This window comes from Corythoichthys intestinalis, chromosome 13, assembly GCF_030265065.1.
Source record: "Corythoichthys intestinalis isolate RoL2023-P3 chromosome 13, ASM3026506v1, whole genome shotgun sequence".
NCBI classification, from domain to species: domain Eukaryota; kingdom Metazoa; phylum Chordata; class Actinopteri; order Syngnathiformes; family Syngnathidae; genus Corythoichthys; species Corythoichthys intestinalis.
The window spans coordinates 8,598,293-8,624,388 of NC_080407.1; the positions used below are offsets into that span (position 1 = coordinate 8,598,293).

At 39.9% G+C, this 26,096-nt stretch overlaps 1 protein-coding gene across 4 annotated transcripts in view; it reads right to left on the reverse strand.

The window, feature by feature from the left end:
- Positions 1–313: 313 nt before the first annotated feature.
- The window catches only part of ppp6r2a (protein phosphatase 6, regulatory subunit 2a), a 33,025-nt gene continuing 7,242 nt past the window's right edge, over positions 314–26,096 (reverse strand). For 2 of the 4 annotated variants that reach the window (XM_057855143.1, XM_057855145.1), the window contains exons 2-23: positions 21,456–21,622; positions 21,126–21,380; positions 20,883–21,069; positions 20,671–20,808; positions 15,845–15,910; positions 15,655–15,767; positions 15,465–15,578; positions 15,256–15,382; positions 15,028–15,180; positions 11,715–11,939; positions 11,581–11,645; positions 11,365–11,480; positions 9,135–9,220; positions 8,993–9,073; positions 8,814–8,911; positions 8,688–8,745; positions 8,363–8,615; positions 8,143–8,290; positions 4,866–4,954; positions 4,653–4,788; positions 672–782; positions 314–608 (exon numbers count right to left, since the gene is read on the reverse strand). In XM_057855143.1, coding sequence (XP_057711126.1) covers positions 560–608; positions 672–782; positions 4,653–4,788; positions 4,866–4,954; positions 8,143–8,290; positions 8,363–8,615; positions 8,688–8,745; positions 8,814–8,911; positions 8,993–9,073; positions 9,135–9,220; positions 11,365–11,480; positions 11,581–11,645; positions 11,715–11,939; positions 15,028–15,180; positions 15,256–15,382; positions 15,465–15,578; positions 15,655–15,767; positions 15,845–15,910; positions 20,671–20,808; positions 20,883–21,069; positions 21,126–21,352 — 2,640 coding nt within the window. In that variant the 5' untranslated portion in view covers positions 21,353–21,380; positions 21,456–21,622 and the 3' untranslated portion in view covers positions 314–559. Of the gene's footprint in view, positions 609–671; positions 783–4,652; positions 4,789–4,865; positions 4,955–8,142; positions 8,291–8,362; positions 8,616–8,687; positions 8,746–8,813; positions 8,912–8,992; positions 9,074–9,134; positions 9,221–11,364; positions 11,481–11,580; positions 11,646–11,714; positions 11,940–15,027; positions 15,181–15,255; positions 15,383–15,464; positions 15,579–15,654; positions 15,768–15,844; positions 15,911–20,670; positions 20,809–20,882; positions 21,070–21,125; positions 21,381–21,455; positions 21,623–25,693; positions 25,739–26,096 lie in introns of all 4 variants that reach the window. The other 2 variants (XM_057855144.1, XM_057855146.1) reach the window with 2 other exon arrangements.

A 26,096-nucleotide genomic window follows, 5' to 3' on the forward strand; every position in this document is an offset into this window, starting at 1 on the left:
AAATTGTGCTCGGACAGGAAATGGCTGAACAAGTGCCTTGTCAAGAACAAAACAAACAAAAAAAAGGGCTTATTGACGTTGAGGTGCATTTAAAAAAAAAAAAACTGAAAAAGTAGCCTGTGCTATCCCGACGACGTGCGACTATGCAAAAGCCTAAATGTCAGGTTCAACCACAACGAGAGAAATAGTTCTGGACATAAAAAAATAATAACGATGATGATGTTGTTGTTGTTGTAACCCCCAGAAACATTGCTGCTACATTAAAACCGCACGTATTCATGTGCAACATGAGGGGGAACGAAAGGCTTTGAAGATCTACACGCTGTCCTGTTTTTGTCCTCCTTTTCTGTTTTTATACATATATATATATATATTTATATATATATAATTTTTTTTTTTTGTACATGTTCCGCAGCCTCGTTACTGGTGTCGATTGGCAGTGTCCAGGTCCAATAACATGGCAGAGTGATTCGGTAAAAACGCAGTCGCACTGAGGTTGATTTTGAAAGGAGTCACTCTGAGGAGGCTTACAGTTAGCCGACGGCACTCCCGCGTGCGCTCACACCGGTCCGTTGACGGCCACTTCTTGGGGTGCTGGCGTCTCCACTCTGAAGAACACGAGCATTCAACACAGCCCGAGACGTTTGTAAGGCGTACGGCCAAATCGCTACCTTTCGGTTTGTGTGGTTATGGGCGATTCCTCGGGTTGTTGTTGCTGCTGCTCTGAGGATTCGGGCGGATCTGTCAGAGATAGTTTTTCCAAGGACACGGGACTCTCCTCGCTGCATGAACACACCAAACAAGTTTAGGGCTGCAGCTATCGAATATTTTAGTAATCGAGTAATCGACTGAAAATTCTATCGATTAATCGAGTAATCGGATAAAACATACCGGTATATTTTTTTAGGTGAAGAGCAATTATAAATATCCATGAGAAAACAAGACATTTCATCTAATATCGAACCGTTTTCAGTCAATGTCTTTATTTTCGATGTACATTGTTGAAAACAGCCAACAATTGCATCTCAGATGTAACTAGGAAAAAAAAAAAAACATTCACTGCTTTCACTCAAAAAACTATATATTAGGGCTGTCAAAATTATCGCGTTAACGGGCGTTATTTTTAATTAATCACGTTAAAATATTTGACGCAATTAACGCAGATGCCCCGCTCAGACAGATTTAAATGACAGTACAGCGAAACGCTCACTTGTTGTGTTTTATGGAGTTTTGCTGCCCTCTGCTGGCGCTTGGGTGCGACTGATTTTATAGGCTTCAGCAACATCAACAATGGCGGGCTACTAGTTTATTTTTTGATTGAAAATTTTACAAATTTTATTAAAACGAAAACATTAAGAGGGGTTTTAATATAGAATTTCTATAACTTGTACTAACATTTATCTTTTAAGAACTACAAGTCTTTCTATCCATGGATCGCTTTAACAGAATGTTAATAATGTTAATGCAATCTTGTTGATTTATTGGTATAATAAACAAATACAGTCCTTATGTACCGTATGTTGAATGTACTGGACTGTCTCAGAAAATTAGAATACACAATATTCTAATTTTTTGAGACAGTCCTGTGTATATATACAGGACTGTCTCAGGAAATTAGAATACACAATATTCTAATTTCCTGACTGTCTCAGACTGTCTTAGAATACACAATATTCTAATTTCCTGACTGTCTCAGGAAATTACAATATTGTGTATTCTAATTTCCTGAGACAGTCCTGTATATATACACAGGACTGTCTCAAAAAATTAGAATATTGTGTATTCTAATTTTCTGAGACAGTCCAGTATATATCCATCTTGTGTCTTATCTTTCCATTCCAACCATAATTTACAGAAAAATATGGCATATTTTATAGATGGTTTGAATTGTGATTAATTGCGATTAATTAATTTTTAAGCTGTAATTAACTCGATTAAATATTTTAATCGTTTGACAGCCCTATTATATATAGGGTTGTTCCGATCATGATTTTTTTTATCCCGATCCGATCCAGATCGTTTTAGTTTGAGTATCTGCCGATCCCAATATTTCCCGATCCGATTGCTTTTTTTTTTTTGCTCCCGATTCAATTCCAATCATTCCCGATAATTTTTCCCGATCATATACATACATTTTGGCAATGCATTTAAAAAAAATGAATAAAACTCGGACGAATATATACATTCAACATACAGTACATAAGTACTGTATTTGTTTATCATGACAATAAATCCTCAAGATGGCATTTACATTATTAACATTCTTTCTGTGAGAGCGATCCACGGATAGAAAGACTTGTAATTCTTAAAGAATAAATGTGACTTTGTATATTGTGACTAAATATTGCCATCTAGTGTATTTGTTGAGTTTTCAGTAAATGATACTGTAGCCATTTAACTGTTCTGCCCAAATGCATGATGGGAAGTGCAACCATGACTGTGCATAGTGGCACCAATTAATATATCTTCTCTGCGTTGGGAAATAACATAGGGTGTTAAGAAAAGGATCAACTACTACCTTCCTTCCCCACATTGCTTCCCACGATATTTCTAATTGTTGAGAGAGGGATAGTAAGGCTTTAGCCAATTAAAAAAAAAAAGCTCCAAAGGCTGCCAAAATTCACTCTACTCTTATTACGCTGCCTTTTAGCTCTATATATAGGTAAAACGGCACCATTATAGATTGAACGCGACAGTTGCCACGTTTACATGGAGCCAAATATTCCAATTACAATCGGAATATTTGTTCAAACCGAATAAATGTGTTCCATATAAACACCTCATTCGGAATGAACAGGCCCAAACCGAATGGAATTTCATTCCGATTCACAGGGGTGGAATATTCCTTTTCCCAAACCGATTAGAAGTAAAATTATATCATGTAAACACGGAAGCGGAATGGTGTCTGGTTTCGTTCTTTCTGCACATGCTCCGTACTGACGTGGTGACGTCACTTGGTGACGTAAGTAACGTCACTTGCAACATGGCTTCCAAGCACACGCACAGCGCACCCACACAACTTTTTAAATGAACGGCGTATCATTCTGAAGTTTTGTTTCCACTCGAAAAGTTAAAACAGCAGCTGATCTAACGATCGATCTCCATGTTTTGCAACGTGACGCTTTGTTTTGATTAATCTGCGCATGTCAGACAGCAGTTGTCAAACGTCCTTTTGGAATAAAGGCAGTCACATGTAAACGCTGGATCGGAATAGATGAAGTGACATGTAAACAGCTGATATGAAATTTCCATTCGGAATGATTTGAATCGGTATGAATAAAAGCATGTAAACGTGGCTAATGCGTGAGAGGATCGTGCAGCGCATGCGTTAATTGCGTTAACATGATTAATTTAAAAAAATTAATCACCACCGCGATAAATTTGATAGCCCTACTTTTAAGCCAAAACTAAAGACTCTGGATGAGTGTAAGACATTTTGTCTGTAACATTAAATACAATTAGAAAACAATTTTTAAAAATATATATATTTAAAAAAGGCATGTCCGATATTTTTTTGCCGATTCCGATACTTTGAAAATGACGTGATCGGACCCGATCATTCGGCATCCCGATCGATCGGGACATCTTTATATATATATTTCTTACCTAAAAATGCCATTACGCTTGATAACACACATCACTTAAAAAGTTAGGATTTTTTCCCCCCGTGTTTCAATTGAATTTCTATTTGTGTCAAGCTATTTTTAAGTTCTAGTTAAGTTTTTAGTTAATCTAAACTGTAAGTCCTGATAGGATTTTGAGTTTTTGCAGTGTTCAAAATAAATGTATGATACAGGCTGTATTGGAGCACATTAGGGACCAGTGCTACTTGGTGTTTTATCCAGCAATGACTACTGAGCTAAAATTGATAGTTAGCATTATTAAGTTTTTTACACCCTCATCACTCCACAACGCTATGTTAAGTTAAAGCCTGTAAGACACGTTAGCCACGCATCGACAGTGGTCATAATTAATAGAAACCTAGCCCTCCGCAGGGCTAACGTTACGTGAGCCAGTGACAGTAACGTTAATCTTATTAGCGCTTAGCGCTCTTTACTAGTGCTCTACTGCTTTAAGATGGCGGTGGTTTACCAACGCCGCTGACTGTCATTTCGCATCTAGTTCAACATACATGTGATCTCTATGAGATGCATCAGACGCTACCTGCCTACCAACGTAGCATCATGCGGGCTAGTTTTTAGAAACGTTGGCGTCGTTTGTAGCGGCTGTCGGCTGCGGTAAGTTTTTTTTTTTTTGGCTTCTTCCTCTACGCACGCGACATCAGCGCATTGTCCCACATTAAAAGCAGCCCGAGCAAATCGTGCTTAGAGCTGTCAAAATAAACGATTGCTCGAGGTGAATAAAATTACTCGGATCAGTTTTTAAACTCGAGTTGCTCGACTATTCGTTTCAGCTCTAAACAAGTTCAAACTCTGCTGCCTTCGACGGTGCCGGAGGTTCGATCGCCTCTGGCGCCGTCAACGGCAGTGAAATACAATCATCCGCTGTACGTATCTCGTGGAGATACTGGTGGGAACGTCAACACTACAAACTTGTATTTAAACCAGAGAGGCGCCCAGTAATTTGCAGTCAGTTCAGCCTATATTTACTCCAGTGCGGTACTTGAAGTTCAATTATAGCGCATTTCGAACCTTTGGAGGTCAGCCGTCTTGCTGCCAGAGGCTGGTTTTGAGAAGACTGTTTCCGCTATGGCGGCGACTTCCTCGCCGTCGTGAGGAGCAGCTTTGGCGGCATCCCCCGAAGGCCCCACACACCGAGAGGCGGCGTCTGCGAGCGTGCGGGGAAAAAGGAAGTGAGACGCGTGTAATGAAGTGGCGGAATCTGGAAGAGCCAGCTCAACTCACCGCCCTTCTCGTGGTTTTGTTTGGCTTGTTGATCGGCGTCACTGCCACCAGCGTCCGCTGGGGAACTGCACCTGGGCTCCGTCTCTGTGCTGGACAAGGGAAAATTTCAGATGAGAATAGTTTGACCAATCTTTTTTATTTTGGGTGCTCATTTTTTCCCTCCAACTAATCGTTACCAATTATTTTTTCCCTCATTTATAATCTATTTTTGATCTATATTCCCTAGCAAAAAGCATGGAATCACCAGTTTCGGACGAGCACTCTCTCATTTTGTCATGTAGAACAAACTCAGATAAAAAGCATGAAAAAAAAAAAAAAAGTGCAACTCTTTAGCATTCAGAAACACGAAAAGAAATGAATAAAAAACATCGTGGTGGTTAGTAAATGTTCATTTTAAAGAGCAAGTGCAGGGAAATATATATGGAATCACTCCATTCTGAGCAAAAAAATATGGAATCATGAGAAACAAAGAAAGAAATAACAATCAAAACACATCTCTAGTATTTAGTAGCACCACCTCTGGCTTTTATGACAGCTTGCAGTCTCTGAGGTAGGCATGTGCCAGTTACCCGTTTCACGGTTTACCGTGGTGTGAAAACGTCGCGGTTTCAAAACCACTACAATTTTCCGTCAGACCGTAGTACGGTATTCGCTATTTTTCATATGTCAAAAATGCAGCTAGAAGTGGCTTGGCGCGGCACCGCTCACCCCCTCCCGTTTGTTGCTGTGTGTGAAAGTGACGCTATCGACTAGACAGCCAGTGAACCCAAAAACAAATACTCCAAACATAAGGCGTACTTTTCTTCAATTTATTGAGCTCTCAAATCGTGGTAAGTGAAATATAAAAAATGAATACATTTAAAATGTTGTACAATTGTATTTTTCCATGTGTGAGTAGCTTCAACAGATTAGCACCATGAAAAAGTTCTCCAAAAACAAAACACACATTTTCCTTTCAAATTCTATATACAAACTAAAAGCTTACAAAGACGAATGTTAGCCTAGGCTTAGCTGGGAGAGCAACTTCGTCGAGTGTTACAGCCGCAGAGTGAGAAAACAAGCTTGATTCGCTTGAATGAAGGGGAAAAAGGGGAAAGCATCAAAGATCGCTAATTGTGAAAGATGCTCTTGTCCTAAGCACAAATCCACATTCGCTGTATCAAGGAGAGGTCTCACTCCCTATGTTTTTTTGTTTGTTTGTTTGTTTGTTTGTTTAGATGAAACCTTTCCACAACAATATTTACACTTTAAACTTACCTTATGAATTCTTTTTCTTTTTTAAAACATAGGCATGACATAATGTAGACTAGAGCTGACACAGTGGCTGAAAATGGCGAAACTTCACTTGAGCTTTTCCACCCTCAAAAAAAAGTCATGCAGCAGAATTTGAAAAAAAAAAAATTTATTCAGAAGTGTTTTTACTTTATAGAAATTATTTTGTTCTTGCTCTAATCTTGAGCAACTTGAGCTGCGGCTGTGGGTATAGTCTATAAGTTATATTTATTTTAATTTTATTTAATTTTTTTTATTTTTAAATTGATAATTTATTTTAACAATATATTCATGTTCCAATTTGCAACTATGTTCTGAACATTTTTTTTTAAATCCTGTTCAATGGAATTTTTTTTTTTTTTTAACCCATACATCTTAAAGTAACACGTTTTGGAGCTATAATTGCAATACCGTGATACCGTGAAACCGCGGAATTTTTGCCCACGGTTATCGTACCGTCAAAATCTCATACCGGCACATGCCTACTCTGAGGCACGGACTTGATGAGTATTCTTCATCACTTTGGTGCCAACTCTGTTTGATTGCACTTGCCAGATCGTCCTTGCAGGTCAATTTCCACTAAAGGTTATCAATAGGGTTGAGATCTGGGCTATTTGCACGCCATGACATTGGCTGGATGAGTCTTTCTCCAAGGAATGCTTTAACAGTTTTAGCTCTGTGGCATGATGCATTGTCACCCTGGAAAATGACAAACGTATTTTCAATTGAAGGGTTAAGAAAGCTGTCTAAAATTTCACTGTAAACTTTTGCATTTATTGAAGATTTAACCACAGCCGTCTCCGCAGTGCCTTTGCCTGACATGCAGCCCCGCACATCAAGGACTGAGGGAATTTGGATGTCTTCTTCAGGCAGTCATCTTTGTAAATCTCACTGGAACAGCACCAAACCAAAGTTCCAGCATCACCACCTTGTCCAATGCAGATTCTTCACTATTGACAAGTCACCAAACAAAAGTTCCAGCATCACCACCTTGTCCGATGCAGATTCTTGACTATTGACAAGTCAAGAGTCAAGAATCTGCATTGGACAAGGTGATGATGCTGGAACTTTAAATGCAGATTCTTGACTATTGACAAGTCAAGAGTCAAGAATCTGCATTGGACAAGGTGATGATGCTGGAACTTTAGTTTGGTGCTGTTCCAGTGAGATTTACAAAGATGACTGCCTGAAGAAGACATCAAAATTTGCTCAGTCCTTGATGATATGGGGCTGCATGTCAGGCAAAGCCAATGGCGAGATAGCTGTGATTAAATCTTCAATTAATGTACAAGTTTACATTGAAATTCTAGAAAGCTTTATCCCTTCAATTGAAAATATGTCATTTTCCAAGGTGACAATGCATCATGCCACAGAGCTAAAACTGTTAAACCATTCCTTGGAGAAAGACTCATCCAGCCAATGTCACGGCCTGCAAATAGCCCATATCTCAAACCTATTGATAACCTGTGGTGGAAATTGAAGAAAAAAAAAAGGTCCACAGCAAGGCTCCGACCTGCAAGAATGATCTGGCAACTGCAATCAAAGAGAATTGGCACCAAACTGATGAAGAATACTCCTCAAGTCCATGCCTCAGAGACTGCAAGCTGTCATGAAAGCCAGAGGTGGTGCTACTAAATACTAGAGGTGTGTTTTGATTTGTTATTTCTTTGTTTCTCATGATTGCATTTTTTTCCCCACAGAATGGAGTGATTCCATTTATATTTCTCTGCACTTGCTCTATAAAATTAACATTTACTGACCACCACAATGTTTTTTATTCATTTAATTTTGTGTTTCTGAATGCTAAAGAGTTTCACTTTTGGACTAGTGTTTTTTCAAGCTTTTTATCAGTTTTTTTCTACATGATAAAATGTCAGAGTGAATGCCCGTCCGAGACTGGTGATTCCATACTTTTTGAAAGTTGTTGTACATAAGAGCCAAATAATACGATAAAGAATCAGAGCTGAATCAACCATCAAAACAATGAGCGTCAAGCAGTCTTTACCTTGAGAATGGCTGGAACGCCGTAAAATTGGCCCAGCCAGTTTCCTGGTTCTCGTTTTCACCACCCGGGGGCAGAGCGTCCCACCCTGATGGAGACTGGGATGCCGTGATACCATCAGAGTCCCTGAAATTTGCTGTCCAGCCAGGACCTGGGGAAAAAAGCAATAAATTGGCGCCCTCCGAAGACGCGAGCTATGTCGTTTTTCTCATCTGCCTACTACCTGCGTCCGATGTGTTTTGCTCAAAATCGTCCTCTTCGTCAGATTCCGAGCCGCAGTCCTGCTCCTGTCCGCCGTTTTCCAGGCTGCTCCGAGAGCTTCCTTCTGACGTTTGGGACACACCAAACCTTGTTCTGGATTTAGCTTGTGTTGCATAGTTGATCTCTTTCTCCTCCCAAATGTCTTCTTCCTCGTCAGCGTCATCGAATTGATGTATCCTCTCTTTACAACAGGCCTCGAAAGCAGCTGCGTTGGCCTGTTAAGTCAAATGCAGATAAAGGTCGATTACTTTTGCCAAATGGATTTTCGCGTAACGCAGAATACTTACACTGTTATCGTCAGAATCTAAAGTGAAGTTTATTTCTGCAATTCTGTCAAACGTGGGGCTGAGGGGAGAAAGAAAAATGTTAAACGACCTCAAGAGGGGAAGGCGGACGCCAGGGTTCCGACTCACTTGAAGTTTTCTTCGTGTTCGCTGAACTCCTCGTCGTTGAATCCAAACTGATCTACGAAGTTGGCGGTCATCTGCTGGATCTGATAGTCAGAGAAAGCCTGGGAAGGTCAAAGGGACACCTTTTAGGGGGACGCCACTGCCTTTCTACCTGTCTGGCTGCTAGCGCGTTTCCAGCCTACCTGTTGGAGGGACAGGTCGTTGGGGAAGGGGCTCTCCATGTCATCATCCTCGCTGGACGAGTGCATGTTGTGCGTGCTCACCTGCGGGAGGGAGCCATGACGCAAAAAAATAGAAAACTCACAGGATAAAATGACTTCTCACCAGCTCTACTGTGTTCCTTCTGTTGGTTTCTCTCAGAGTCTCGTCCACGAAGCTCTCCCAGCGACCTCTGCAGTCTTCTGGCAGTTCTACGCCATAAAAAGCATTTGTAAATATAAGGCATGAAAATGGGTCAGGGTTTAAAAAGGTGAGAAGGGTGTGGAGGAAATATGTTCCGGCGTTCTGCCAAAATGTCCTCCGTCGGCGAAACATCCTACATGAGGCGAATTTGACTATTTTAATTTTTCACATGAGGCTTAATATTCGAGTTAGCGGGGTTTAATTAGTTGAAGGAGTTGATTTCAACCACCATTGACTCGCGCTAGCTTAGCCACTCCGGAGCCCTGAAACTAACAAATAACTGGCAAACTGCACAGAATTTGTTCAAATCAACTCCAACGACTAATTAAACCCCGGCTAATTCAAAGATTAAGCCTAATGTAAAAAATTCTGAACTTCCCCTTTAAAATAAAGACCATTGAATACAGCCATTAAAATGTTGTCTATAAAAGTTTTAGAGCAATAAAACAAACATCAAAAATTAATGACATGAACAAGAATCCTTCAAAGTATTTCACAATGGGTCCAAATTATTTTTCGAACATATCATGTGACTATAGCACCTTAGAGACAGCCATTTGCTTTGCTTAGCCAAAACTACAGCTTAGGAGGCAAGATGGATATTTAGAATTTCTTTAAACCTAAGCTTTCGAAACCAATCAAAAAGTCCTGGCTGTCGTGTTACCTGTTGTGCTGTAATTCCAAGTGGTGCTTGAATCGGATGCTTATAGCGGTCGACAGTCTTTTTGAGCCAGCGCAAAGTTCGCAGCGCACGGAGATATTTGTCATCTTTACTGGTCAAAAATGTGAAGTAATGGCTGTGTTTCCAGTGTGCAAATGCAGCCATTTGTAGTATATCTCCTGCCAATTTTATTGCATCCTGGCGAGGTAGCAAGGCTATGTTGTTTTGGCCGCAAACTCCCAGCGCTCTCGGCTCACGCATCATGGTAATACACGTGATCTGTTTTTTTCCCATCCCAGATTAGAAAATGTGACTTCACTCCCATGACTACAGTATTCTTCATTCTACATACATTATGGGGCAATAACAAAATAGTAACGCACAGGCATCAAGGAAAGTAACTTTAATCAGATTACTGATTTAGAAAAATGAACGCATTAGATTGCTCTTTACTGAAAGAAAGTAATCAGATTACAGTTACGCATTACTCACATAACACGTTACTGACAACACTGCTTTTATATTACCGTTAAATACACAAGCTTGATGCTAACCTAACGGGAGCTATTTTTTCACCGGAGATTTGGCCATCTCTGGCAGTGTTCAACGCAAGCTGCAACGAACGGCAGTAACTTTGTCATACCGCAAAATATGAAAACAATTGAAACCATTACTCACCAAATTCAATATGTTGGCAAATGCATTCATCTAAAAAAAATTGGGAGTGAGACCTCCCCTCATCCAGCGAACGTGAATTTGTGCTTAGGACAAGATCATCTGTCGCAATTAGCCATCTTTGACGCCCCCCCCCCCCCCGCATTCAAACTTGTTTTTCTCTCAGCGGCTGTGATTAACCTCAATGAAGTTGCTCTCCTAGCTAAGCCTTGCCTATCATTCGTCTTTGTAAGTTTTTAGTAACTTTGTGTATCGAATTTGAAAGGAAAATGTGTTTTCTCTTTTTGGCAATCTTTTTCATGAAGCTATACTGTTGAAGCTACTCACACGTGGAAAAATACGGTTGTACAACTTTTTAAATGTATTCATTTGGTATATTTCAGTTACCACGATTTGAGAGATCAATAAATTGAAGAAAAGTACGCCTTGTGTTTAGAGTGTTTGTTTTTGGGTTTGCTGGAATAGCGTGACTGACACACGCAGCATTGAACAGGGGAAGGGTAAGCGCTGCCGTGCCAAGCCACTTCTGGCTGCATTTTTGACACATGAAAAATAACGAATAAATACTACTGTATGATGGAAAATTTTAGTGGTTTTGTAACCGCGATGTTTTCATAGCATGGTAAACCGTGAAGGTAACCGGCACATGCCTACACCCCCCCCTAAAAAATATTCTCCTCGGATCTACACGATTCACGTAGGTCATCCTTTTTTACTTCAAAACGGCGAATTTCGCCAAAAGGTGAGAGATTTTCATGCCAGAAATATTCTTGTTTTCTCAAAAAAGGTGGTGAGGTCAGTCACAGTTTCCCTTACCTTTAATGAGGTCAGCAATTTGGGCCTGTACTGGTCCCTTCTCCAGATTCTGGACCACCATATTGGAAATTCTGGTTAGATGACCCATGTTGCCTCTTCTGGTGCCACCTTCAGATCTGTGACATTCACAGCAATGTGTTGTGGGAGTTGGCAAAAAAATAAATACAAAAAATTTAAAAAAACTGGCTGCAATTGCAGCCAAAGAAAACTGCTTACTGTATTTTATCATTTTCCTCCCAGGCATCAAGGATTTTTTGTACCAATCGACACTTTTGGAATAGCTGCATGCAAAGAACAAAATTAAAACATCAACTACGAGTCGACACGCGGCACCATTTAGCTGCACTTACATGTGCCACGAGGGTATTGTGGAGGGAGCTCTGCGGGTCACCGGCCCCGCCTGACTCTATCACCTCGGCGTTAGTTTCAGGGGACGGCGCCGCCTGCTGTCCATTATGGTTCTGCAAGCCTGGGTTGGGTCGCTCCTCCGATGAAGGGTGGTTTAAAATGGCCGCCACGCAGAGCTCCACTTGGAAGTGCAAAAAGTTATTCCACGAGTATTTGAAGAACAGATCCTGCGCGGAGGAGAAAACCCAAAATTGAGCATAGTGTTGAGTAAAGGAGTTCCAAAAAAAAAATCGATTATTAGATGCATTGCGATTTGAGACGTGACGATTCGATTACGATTCATAAAGTAAGAGACGTCTGCCGCCCGGACACCTTGAACTACGCACGCACAACGTTATGATGGATGCTGCCGGTTACTGAGCGAGCGATTTACTCCTTTTCAAAAGAGCGGAAAATAAATTTGTGTATGAGACAGGCAGGAAAACGGCGGTCGCGCTTTTTTAGAGCGAGGGGAAGAGAGAGACTTCGGTTCTCCAGCAGTAGGTTTAAGTAGTGTTAATTGAAAAAAGTCCCTAGCGTTTTGCTAAGTCCTGTGTCTGTCTATCAGAGGTGAGTACACGAACCCTCTTGTACTGTTTAGCCTTTATTGTTGTTGGTTTTGAGATGTTACTAGTTAGTAGAGGTGGGAATCTTTGGGCATCTAACGATTCGATTACAATTACGATTCAGAGACTCCGATTCGATTATAAATCGATTATTGATGCCCCCCTCCCCCCATTTAAATTTTTTTTTTTTTTTTATGTTTTGTGTATTTGTTCCAAAATTCTTTAAAAATCCTCTCAGGCTAAATAAACCAAACTACTATTTTAGTATCAAGTTACCGGTTAAAAACAGTAAATAAAATACTCAAGTCCCCATTCTGTATCAGCAGCTTTAAACTACATTCAATTAATTTAATGTTGTGAATCAACTGTTAAAGTTGTTAAAATTGCACCCGTTATTCCATAATTTCCCTCATGTCTTCTTTCGACGTGTGAAAGTTTTAAAACTGTTTCATCATTTAAAGATATATTCAAGTCAAGATTTTGCCGGTTTAGGGGTATTTTAGATAAAAAGTAATTAGGTTCTCTACAACAGAGCCTTCTAGGTAAGTCTACTGCTTTAAGATGGCGCCTGTATACTAGGGCGGGAAAGTCTGTCGTGTCACTTCTAGTCTAGATATATGTGATATCTACCATAGCCGTATGTTGCCATATGTTTGTAGCAACTAGCAACTGGGCGCTGTTTGTAGCGGCTGACCGCCGCAGTCAGGTATTATTGTTTTTTTTTTACCTAGCGGCATTAGCTACACATGATATTTACTCTCGGTCCGTTCCTCATTGCGTCCCGAAGACCGCGCTGACTGCATTTTATTTCCGCTTTACCTGGTATAATTCAATAATCGGAATTTGGATGTTTGTGAATCGTTCTCGAATCTTCCACGGCCGAATCGCGAATAATCTAAGAATCGGAAATTTTGCACGCCTCTACTAGTTAGCGCCGAGCGCTATGCTAATTAGCCACTTCGCTAACATATATTTCCATGTCAAGTTGTTCGTTGTTTTGTGGTGTACACAAGTTACTCCAGATGCAGAACGTTTAAAACCAGGATTAAGTATTGCGGTAACACTACAAACATGCCAAATGGTACAGAAATCTGAGAAAACAAAGTAAATTGGTTATGGTCTTATTTCTAAAGCCATTTTGCTTATTTGCAGAAAATGTGGAATTCATTCCACCAGTGTAAATGTTATTGTATTGTTGTGAGAAATAAGTACTGCCTTTTAAAACAGGTAATGTTTTTGCACCACCTTGTGAAAAAGGGTATCTCAAGGTAAAGCAGGGAGGTATACCGAAAATTTACCGTTACCGAAATTGTTCAAGATGACTGACGTAATTTTGACCCTGTCGGTAAGTTCGGTAATTTAATAAAACAAGAAAATATAGTCTTTTGATCCCGCTTTGACTGTGTTGTTCGGCTATGTTCATTCCCCTTTTAAGAAAGCAGTCAGTGTGCTTACGTATGGAGTCAGGGGTTTATCAGGAAGTCAAACAAACAGAAGCCCGGTAGGCTAACACTACAAGCAAACGTGATGGAGTATGGCTTAAGGAAGCTTCACCAAACTTTCACCCGACATTAATTAGACTCTTGGCGGCATCCAGACTGGCTTTTACCAGCTGTCCTCCCTGGTTGTCACGATTTCAGGAGAGGGTGCTTTCAGTGCTTTCCACTGGCTAACGCTAGCGGCTAAAGCTACACATGAACGTGATGGGAGTCGGGTAGCAGCCCTAACCTTGTGAATGGCTGAACTTAATGAGTAAATTGGGCACGGACCGCATCTAGCAATTAGTATGTCGCGTTATTTTATATCTCTGTGTGTGTGTTCGATTTCTCTGATAGCTTTTATGATGGTAAAGCAGTCAGCATAAGGTACAATCCAACAATAAAACCTACAATATGAACATTAAATGGCCACAGCTATTTTTCTATGTGCTTGCTTTATTCTGTATCATTACTGCCATCACAAAATCTTAAATGTTTCATTGACAGAAGAGGAATATAGATTTAATGTGTCTGTGTCTATGTGGGGCTGTATGTCTGTGTGCATGTATTAAAAAATGCTCTGGGGGAAAAAAAACTGAAACCTTGAAGTAATTATGTCACAGCAGCCATTACCAATAAGTTGTCGGTTTGAAGTGTACTGTTCAAGCTGTAAATCATTTCTGTTACAATTACATGTTTGCACAGTCGTCAGATTTTTATAATGTTCTACATTGTTCAAGTCATACAAGGTGTTATAAATGTTCACACTTAAATTTTTATCATTTACATTTTTTGATACTTAATTTTTAGACTGCATGTACAATTGTTAAATATGTTTAAATCAACGAGAAACGGTCAATTTGTATTTCATGCACTGATTCAGATTTTCAATTTATATACCAGCTTGGGCGAATTTATCGTCATTTATCGTTATCGAGGTAAATCTGCTCAATTTCCCGTGATATGTACTTAAGGACATATCGCCCAGCCCTATCTCAAGGTCAGTTGTCTGTTGTATGGGCACGTTGAGAAATAAGTACTGCCTTAAAAATGGTTAATTTTTTATCACTTTGTTTAAAAAAAAAAAAAATGCATCGATAACCGTGAGCATCGTCAACACCGTGATCATTGTTCAATAATTAAATTGTAGCACCCTGAATCGTAATCAAATCGTGGGGTGCCTAAGATGGCACACTCCTAGTGTCGAGATGGAGGATTGAGGTCAGCCCTACCAGTAGTAGGTCCATGGTGCCTAGGTCGCAGAGCTCCTGGCAGATACTGGGGGAAGTGGTCTGCAGGAGAGCAGCCACCAATCGGGCCACGTGAAGGCGGGCGTTCCCCAGCGGCTGATCGAGAACGCCAACGGTGGTCAATATTGCACCTTTCTGCAGACGGAAGAGGAAATCAACACAGGCCTCACAATATTTTTCAAAAATGTGCACTCCTAAACTGCAAGTTACCTTTGGGGGATCCAGAAGAAGCTGCTGGAAATCCTTTAAATGGGGCTCAATGGCATTTAAAATACTGCAGTTAACAGTGTAAGACCTTTCAAAACCCTGAGAATACAGATCCATCAGCCCTTCCAGCCTGGGAAGGTAAGAAGATTCATTGATTCACAAGCTTTGCCGCTCGTTGCTTTTCAAGAATACCACAGATGCACATTACTAACCCAGATCTTCTGGCCTCCAGTAAGGTAAGTAGCACTTGAGTTCCATTAACAATGGAAGCCTCGTTCTTCTCGCCCTCAAACATGTTCTTGAGAAGTCCTGCTACAGTTTCTTGTCTAAAAGAAGACATTTGGTTCACCAGACAAAAAACACATACACAGGTAAGTAATCTACGGAGTGAGAGTGACTTACGACTCTAGCACAGCCAACAGGGGGTCAGTCCCCACGTTCTCCTGCATCTGATTGGCCTGGTCTCGGCTAAGGCGAATTATGTCACAAAGTGTTTGGGATGCGTTTGATTGTCTCTGGGGGAGGAAAGAAAAAAAAAAGGCGTTCAAAAACAGTATGCAAGAAAGATTTCAAAAGGACTCAAGATACTTACTTCCTCATCTTTACCAGTATGGATAAGCTCTATGAGTCTTTGAACTAGTTTCTCTTCATTCAGCCACTGGAACAGAAACAAAATGCTGCATTTTAAAAGGGTTTTCATCAGGGATGTAGCGAAATCAAAATTCTTGGCCGAAACCGAATATTGGAGACACTTGGCCGAAAACGCACATGCATTTATTTCATTCTTTTCCAATTACTGCCCTTTGCTTTGGCATTGGTTCAACAACTCCGGAGGCTCGAGAAATTTAGTTTGAAAGGTGCTGATTCAGAAACCCCACGGGAGGGTCACCCTCGAGGATTTTTCTGAAATGGTGGCCAAGAAGTACCCCGTGTAACTCTCAGCGGCCAAGTGTCACTGCCATCTTACTGTTGGTCAACAAAGCAATATGTAGATTATCCTGCATGAGGTAGTAAAAACATCTAATAAGAACTATCACTGGTAAAAAAAAACAGTCAAATTTGAATTGATTCATATTGCGTGCAAGTAAGGATACAATACATAGAACAATAAATTGACTTTAAGTTGCATTAATATTACTGGTGCACAGATAATTATTGGTCCGATAATAGGAATTATGACGTCATCCCGATAAATCCAATAACATTTATTATAGGACCGATAATATGTACTGTTCTGTTTTTACAGTTTACACACTAGTATGGGAAATCAGTTGACCATTTGCGGTGCATTGCTCCCACCTGCTGGTCAGAATAACTCACTGCATCTATTTTTTGTTACTGTAGTTTGGTTCAATCCCTTACACATTGCGGTGTCTAGCGGTAGCATTGACAGTCGTGAATGCTTTCTGATACCTTTCCGCCTCGGAAATATATGTTAGTGTTTTATGTTTACTATAACATATGGATGTGCAATATAAGTTTACTTCTGTGGTGAAGGGTCATATGTACAGAACTTCATAAGTTGTGTTATAGAAGCCAGCTAATGCTTTAGTAGCTCAAGCTAGTATGCTATGCTATACATATAATAGTTGTGTATATAAGCGTATTGTGCAGTTTGTTGTATATTGAGTATTGAATATGTGTATTTTTCTGTTGTGCTTTCACAATATTAAGACGAGTGTCTTCCCATAAAAGCAAGAAAAGACCAAGCCTTGTGGTTTATGGAAGTGAATTCATTCTTAGCTGGCTGTCGGGCAGTGCAGAAATGAAACGCACTGTTTTGTTCATGTCATTATGAAAAATCTGGTGAGCTCAAAGGCAAATCTATGTTCAATCCACCACTAGTTTTGTTTTTTTTTGTTTTTTTTAAACTCCAGGTGTTAAAAAACTCAGGTTATACATTTAAAAAATTATATATTTATTATCGGTTATCGATATTGGTATCGGTTTTGAGGAGCAGGAAGTTATCGATATCGGTTTTAAAAAATGGATATCGTCCACCCCTAGAAAGCTGTACCGCATACGAACAGGAAGGATGGTCTCAGGAGTGATTTGTTCCATGATTCAAGTAATAATTTTATTTTTCGTACCATACATGCATTTTTAAATGTTGTGAAAAAAATGAGTGGGAGAAACAGCCACTACTGCATTGGCATCATAGTTCACCATAATTATGTAAAATGAACGCTAACTGCACGTTTTGGTTTTTTTTGCTTTTGACAAAGAATTGAGACTGTTTTACGTCCATATCTATGAAAAATTCGGGGATTTAAGCATTTATTCACAAGAATTTTCGCCAGAAAAGCTGTTTACATCACGCAGCTGCTAGCCTCATTCGCTAACAGAGTAGCATTGTAATTCGACATATTTACGTGAAATAAACGCTAACTGCATGGTTTCTTTGCTTTTAATCAAGGATCGAGACTGTTTTACGTCCATATCTATGAAGAATTCTGGGATTTAAGCATTTATTCACAAGAATTTTCACCAGAAAACCTACGTTTACATCAGGCGGCCGCTAGCCTCATTCACTAAAACTATATACCGCATTGGCCCGAATGTAAGACTGTGTTTTTTGCATTGAAATAAGACTGAAAAAGTGGGGTCGTCTTATATTCGCAGTCTAGACGTTATACCCATTCACGACGCTAGATGGCGCCAGATATCATTGAAGCGATGTTCTGTCATGATAGATCTCAGCTACTCTCAAGTTTAACCAGTTAATTTTATTGCAATAGTTTTTCTTTATTCAGATTTGTTTCAAGACTGCAGTTACAGTTAGACTTCACTTTAACGGTTAATGCAGTTATTGCAATGTTGTTGTTTTATCACAATAGAGTGGTTCATTTACATTTCAAAAACCAGAAGCCATTCATTTACGAATGTGATTGCACTTTAGTTTACCTATTTAAATGTTCAGATATTTAGATTTGAATGAGGCAAAACAACATGCTTTTTCTCTCAAATATATTGTTATAATCATTTACTTCAGATGTACTGTAATTCTTTTCTGTATAAAAATTAATTGTGTTCAAAAAGTCTTTTTTCAAATTTGAGTCTAGAAAAAAGGGGGGGGTCGTCTTATAATAAGGGCCGTCTTATATTCGGGCCAATACGGTAACTAACTATAGAACTGTATAATGACAATAATGGGCTATTCTATTCTATAATAGGTTGTGATTACATATAAAATTTATCAATAATCTATTTGAAAATTATTAATACTTGAGGAAAACATGCAGATTCAATTATAAAGTTTCTGATGTGAAAATTGAGTGATTAAATAGCTGTTGAATTAAATTTAAGTGGCTATTTTGGGCAAAAACATATTCCATACTTTTCGGACTAAGTCGCACCTGAGTATAAGTCGCACCAGCCATAAAAATGCCCAACGAAGAGGAAAAAGACATATATACGTCGCACCGGAGTATAAGTCTCAATTTTGGGGGAAATTTACTTGATTAAAGCCAACACATAGAACAGATATGTCATCTTGAAAGGCAATTTAACACCTTCTGGCCAAATGTATCACATTTGATACACTTAGAATTTCATGATTTTGAGACCAATTCAGAATTTTGAAATATCTTACCTCAGAAAAAAATAAATAAATAAATAATGGATGCAAGTCAACTCATGCATCTGCAGGTTCCATGAAAAAAACAGCAAGGGTTATAGATATTCTAGCGCTTATTACTAGAGGCGTGCGAAATTTCCGATTCTTGGATGATTAGCGATTCGGCCGCGGAAAATTCGAAAACGATTCAAAAACATCCAAATTCCGATTATTGAATTATACCAGGTAAAGCGGAAGTAAAACACAGTCAGCGCGGTCTTTGGGACGCAATGAGGAACGGACCGAGAGTAAATATCATGTTCAACTCATGCCGCTAGATAAAAAAAAAAAAAAACAATCATACCTGACTGTGGCCGTCAGCCGCTACAAACAACGCCCAGTTGCTAGTTGCTACAAACATACGGCTACAGTAGATATCATTTATATGTAGAGCTAGATGCATAATGACAGACAACGGCGGTGTTAGAACATATATTATTGAACAGAGATGTGTAATGAGATACTTGCCGGCGTTAGTAAACAGCCGCCATCTTAAAGCAGTAGACTTCGCTTGAAGGCTTTGTTGCAGCGAACCTAATTAACTTTTTATCTAAAATACTCCTAAATCGGCAAAATCTTGTCTTGAATCCATCTTTAAATGATGAAACAGTTTTAAAACTTTGACATGTCAAAAGTAGACAGAAGGGAAATTATGGAATAACGGGAGCAATTTTAACAACTGTAATGGTTGATTCACAACATTAAATTAATTGAATGTAGTTTAAAGCTGCTGATACAGAATGGGGACTGAGTATTTTATTTACTGTTATTAACTGTTAACTTGATACTGAAGTAGTAGTTTGGTTTAGCCTGAGAGAATTTTTGAACAATTTTGGAACAAATGTACAAAACATTAAAAAAAATAGGGGGGGGTGCATCAATAATCGTGTTATAATCGAATCGGAGCCTCTGAATCGTAAGGTGCCCAAAGATTCCCACCTCTACTTATTACACATATTTTTTTTCTTTTTTACAAATTTGTAAAAAAAAAAAAAAAAAAAAAAAAAAAAAAAGGTTTCATTAAGGCCTTTATTTTTCAAATTTTGTGATTCTCTGACAATTGCTTCATATTGCAGGCATTAAAGGGTTAAAATAAAAATACAATAGAGAACAATATGCTGAACAAGTGTACAGTATGATAATGTCACATGATGCATGAACAACGAAATGCGAACATGGACGGTATGTTAACGTAACGTAGCTATTAAGAGTTATTCAGATAACTATGGCATAAAGAACATGCTAGCAAGTTTACCAAACCATCAGTGTCACTCCAAAACACCAAAATAACATGTGAAATTATATAAAATGTGTTAATAATGTCACACATAAGTCGCTCCAGAGTATAAGTCGCACCCCCAGCCAAACTATAAAGAAAACTGCGACTTATAGTCCGAAAAATACGGTACATGTCACGTTAAATACTGCTATTGATCCTGAAAATATAGATGATTATCTCTCCATTTGGTGATTTTTGTGTATCTAGTGTAAAATCTGAGAATTTTCATAGCCATTTTGTTTTGTTATACCTATAGAAAAAATAATCAGGATTTTATATACTTTGAATTTTTCTATGCCACTGCTCATGGAGACTCATATACGGCTAAGGTAGGTGCCTGTTTTGGTTTTAGGTAGGTAGCAGCTTTGGTTTTGAAAATATTCTAATTTTAAGTTTTTGAAAATAGGCCCCCTATGGATTGGCCCTACGCCCCGTGTCATGTCAATATATTATGAAGTCTATGTGCCGAATTTTCGGTCACAACTCTAGTTTTTATGTTTGACGGAAACTATGGTGCACTTACGTGGAGGACCTCCTGCCTCAAGGGGGCTGGCTCTACACAACTGATGAGACGAAGCAACAAGTCCATCATAGCAGACGCATCTATGTGTTTCAGCACTAGACCAATGAAGCCTTCCTTCTTCTTGAGAAAGGTGATCACCTAAGGACCAAAGATGGAACAACCAATCCCAAAATGCGCGCATTTGCGGCGTTCCTGACGAGGGTGAAGCCTACCTCTTCCGTTTTCCTGGCAATGAGATTGCCGATGGTTTTGCTGAAGAAGCTGGCAAGCAGCGGGTTGAGGGGTGGATCCTGCTCCAGGAAGTGGTACAGTACTTCCAGGAGAGACTCTTCTCCACCCAGCTTATCGTTAATGATGGACACATCTGAGGTCAGGAGCTCACACGCAATGTTGGGAAGCCTACGAGGAAGAAGACGTCAACCAAGGCGACGCCGAATCGCGGGCGTGTTACTCACTTAAAGCGACTCCTCTCTTCCAGGTCTGCTGGCGGCTCCGTGGTGATGAGCCCCACCAGCTCCTGCATGCAGTGGTCCTGGGAGAGGAAGAGCAGCAGGCGGCGGTTCTGGGCCTTGCACTCCTGCAGCACGTCGTCCTCCTCCATCAGCTCGCGCAGCGTCACGTCCTCCCGGTCCAGCAGCTGGTCGATGTGGGAGGTGGTGTGCAGGTCAAATTTCCAAAACATGGTGGCCGCCGAGATGGGGAACACAGCCCTGGCCAGAAAAGAAAAAAAAAAGTGAAAATCCTTTTGCGTGAACTGTTTGCGGAGGTGCTAATGAGGGACATACCAGTGAATGAAATGCGGATATCTTTAATCAGACCTCCCTGGCGGGCAGGCAGGCATTTGTGTTCGTGTAGACAGAAAGCGTGGCGAGGCCTGGCATTTATCAGCATGGGTCTCCTTTTAAAACACAGGCCTCTTTAGGAGATGGGACACTGGGAGGCACACCATAACCTACGGACAGGAAAAAATCAAATTTGGCACAATTTGAAGTTGAATATTTCTACTTTCAAACAAATGGAAATGAATGTCCGCATGACAAACGCCTCTACCATGACTAGGAGTGGGAACCTCTTGGTACCTCACGATACGATACGGTTTACAAGCTTCTGCTGTGAATCGGAATGAGTTTATCACGAGTAGACGTCCAATCCATTTGAACTGGGAGGGTGCCATCCCTCCCACTTCAAACGGATTGAACGTCTATGGCCGTCGGTGGCAGCCAATGCCAGGCAATGTGGTAATTTTGGGCCATTTAAGGTCATTTACCTGTTGATATTCAGTTATTTCCTGTTGATTTTGGGGTATTTTATGGGCCTACCCGAATTTCGCACACGGTCCCAGGCTTCAACCGGGACCGTGTGCTTTGGTCAGATGAGACCATGATTGAGCTTTTTGGAACCAAATGCTCTAAGTGGGTCTGGCTTGCCACGAAAGATGCCCATGCTGAAAAGCACCTCATACCCACTGTGAAGTATGGGGGTGGGTCAGTGATGCTGTGGGGCTGTTTCGCTTCCAAAGGCCCTTGGAACCTTGTTAGGGTGCATGGCATCATGAATGCTTTGAAATACAAGGGCATTTTAAATCAAAATCTGTTGCCCTCTGCCCGAAAGCTGAAGATGGGTCCTCACTGGGTCTTTCAGCAAGACAATGACCCTAAACACATAACCAAATCTACACAGAAATGGTTTACCAGACACAAAATCAAGCTCCTCCCATGGCTATCTCAGTCCCCAGACCTTGTTTGTATTAACACCAGGGGTGCCAATAATTGTGACACACATTATTTGATAGAGGTGTGCAAAATTTCCGATTCTTAGATTATTCGCGATTCGGCCGTGGAAGATTCGAGAACGATTCACAAACATCCAAATTCCGATTATTGAATTATACCAGGTAAAGCGGAAATAAAACACAGTCAGCGAGGTCTTCGGGACGCAATGAGGAACGGACCGAGAGTAAATATCATGTGCAGCTAATGCCGCTTGGTAAAAAAAAACAATAATACCTGACTGCGGCCGTCAGCCGCTACGAACAGCACCCAGATGCTAGTTGCTACAAACATACGGCAAAATACGGCTATGGTACATATCACATATTTAGACTAGATGTGAAATGACAGACTTTCCCGCGCTAGTAAACAGGCGCCATCTTAAAGCAGTAGACTTCTCTAGAAGGCTCTGTTGTAGACAACCTAATTACTTTTTATCTAAAATACCCCTAAATCGGCAAAATCTTGACTTGAATCTACCTTTAAATGATGAAACAGTTTTAAAACTTTCACATGTCGAAAGTAGACATGAGGGAAATTATGGAATAACAGGCACAATTTTAACAACTTTAACGGTTGATTCACAACATTAAATTAATTGAATGTATTTTAAAGCTGCTGATGGAGAATAGGGACTTGAGTATTTTATTTACTGTTTTTAACGGGTAACTTGTTACTAAAATAGTAGCTTGGTTTATTTAGCCTGAGAGGATTTTTGAACAAATATACAAAACATTAAAAAAAATAATAAATAAAATAAGGGGGAGGGGGGCATCAATAATCGATTCATAAACGAATCGGAGTCTCTGAATCGTAATCGAATCGTTAGGTGCCCAAAGATTCCCACCTTTATTATTTGATGTCAAATAAGTATTTCTTTATGTGGGATTTTTTCCCCACTGAATAAATGCACTTGTATTGAAGGTTGGATTTTTCTTTTTTTTTTCCATTAAGGTCCCATATTATTTGAATAAAAAAAAAAATATTAGAAGCTAAAAAACACATCTTAACCAGGGGTGCCAATAATTATGGAGGGCACTGTATATAAACTGATTTTTTTTTTATCGACACGGCCACGTTGTGTTGAAGAAACGTATGCGGCGACCCGTTGCTGACCATTACAGTACGTGACGTCACCATTTTGTTTCGGTAATACACTCTAATCGGCCGAATGATTTCGTCTGTGTTAAATTCTGCTTTTTTCACTCTTCATAAAGCACAGAAGTTAGTTTCTTGAACTCATTTGAGCTCCGCAACTCGGACCATAACAAACATAACACACAGACTTCCTGTGTCCGTCAATACAGGCGTGCGAAATTTCCGATTCATAGATTATTCGCGATTCGGCCGTGGAAGATTCATAAACGTCCAAATTCCGATTATTGAATTATACGAGGTAAAGCAGAAATAAAACACAGTCAGCGCGGTCTTCGGGACGCCGCGGTCTTCGGAACGCAATGAGGAACAGACCGAGAGTAAATATCTTGTTCAACTCATGCCACTTGATGAAAAAAAACAACAACAAAAAACAATCATACCTGGCTGCAGCCGACAGCCGCTACAAACAGCGACCGGTTGCTAGTTGCTACAAACATACGGCAACATATGGCTATGGTAGATATCACATATCGTAGAACTAGATGTGAAATGACAGACAACGACAGCGTTGGAACATATACAAAGAACTAGATGCGAAATGACAGACTTGCCGCCATCTTAGCAAATAACAATAATTTCTATTGTTACCGTCGTGTTGACAGCGATGAGCTCTCACAGATTTCCGACTTACGTTCACCCTTTATTTTACCGTATCAATCCATGGAAGAAACATTTATTCATCATGATGAAACGAGCAAGTTATACAGCAGCCTTTAGGAGAAAAGTCACATCTGTTTTGTTTTTTCCTAGATTCTGGTAAGTTGGAGAAGTTGTCAAATCATATTATTACCGTAAATATTGTCAGTTTATGGTAATGTTTTGAACTACCAATGTGCTATGCTTGTGCTGTGTTTCACCAGCCAGTAAAATGACATTTCTGTATCCGTACACGAGCTCTGTTTTCTTGTATTCTTCTATTTACAATAATTTTCCCTAGATTTTACAAGTAAATTTGGGGTGCGCAATATACACGGCTGCGCCTTATATTCGGGAAATTACGGTATATGTCTGTTGCTGCATTTTGCCAAGGAAAAGACGCATGAACTATCCAGCTGATAGAACAGACACACAAATACAAACGATTAAAATGTTTATTGAAGATGCATCTTACAGTCTTGTTTAACTGGGAGAATTTGTTACAAAAGACAGGTTTTAATTTGTTATCATTATGCACATAGGCATCGTCACAAATGTGGTCACACGAAAGACAAAACGCAACCGTGCACGCATTGCATCCCCACATTTGCTCCTCCTCCTGAGTCCTCACAAATAAAACGGGCTCGGGCCTACAAATGAAACGTACATTTTCTGGGGGTTTTCGGGCTCGAGCCTACAAATCAATAAATAAAATTTCGGGTTTTTTCGGGCTCGGGCCTGCAATTCCTCGGCCTCGGGCCGGGTCGGGCTAGATTTAGCCAATTGTTCTTTTGTTGTACATAGATCCTCATTTATTTATTTTTTATACCGTTTGAGGCTCATCTCAGGTATTTTAATTTTTCATGTTCCTTTTCCGATTACTCGATTATTCAAAGCTCATCGATTAATCGACTACTAAAATAATCGATAGCTGCAGCCCTAGACTTAACCAAAGTTGAAAGAAGAGCCAAACTACAAAAGCGGCGTGCAACTCCGACTGTTAATTGCAAAAGCTGAAAGTGATAGCGAATCAAGGGCTTTCCTGCTTTTTTCTCGCTCTATTTTCACCTCCCTCCCCTGCGCATGCAACAGCAGCAGGAGCGACGTCCATCTGGCATACATTTACAGAGTACACAAGTGCAATAATAACCTCGCGAGTGCTCCCCGCGGACGCTTGACTTTTACATCCAAAATAGAAGCAGCGGGAGAACATCAACAACAATCGGCAAAAGCGCGCAAAACGGTTGAGGAAAAGAGGAACAATGGTAAAGACGCCTTTTGCCAACAAACAACGTGTGGAATTGGACGAGATGAAAAAAAATCTGAGGAAATGCAATTGCCCTGACATTCCACGCCTGGCAGAATGTCAATATTTAAGTAGTAAAGCCACAAATGTTATGAGAATGAAGTTCTAAAAATTATTAAGTAGAAGTTACAAGAATTGTGTAGGTGGCAAATACCTGGAATTGTCTTTCTAGGCGTATAGTCGAAATTCCCACACAAACCTAAACACAAAAGTGTGAGAAAAGCAGTCGCTATGGAGATATGCCATCTCAGCATTTTTATTCATCATGCGGGAAAAATGACCATAGGGCAGTAAAATGCCTTTTTTTACATGTTGCATATGTATATAGATATTTTTCTTATCAGTTATTGCTCCTTTGTAAAACATACGGGACATAACTGCTGGTTTTGCAAGGACGTATTGAGTACAGGTACTAACATTTGAGTAATGTAGTAACTCAAAGTTAATTATATGGTTATTCATAATGGGTTTCCCCCATCACACAAAAGTTTGTGGCGCTCTGCCACACCTTGCAAGTGAGATTTTTTTTTTAAGATTGAAGGATACATTCTAATTTG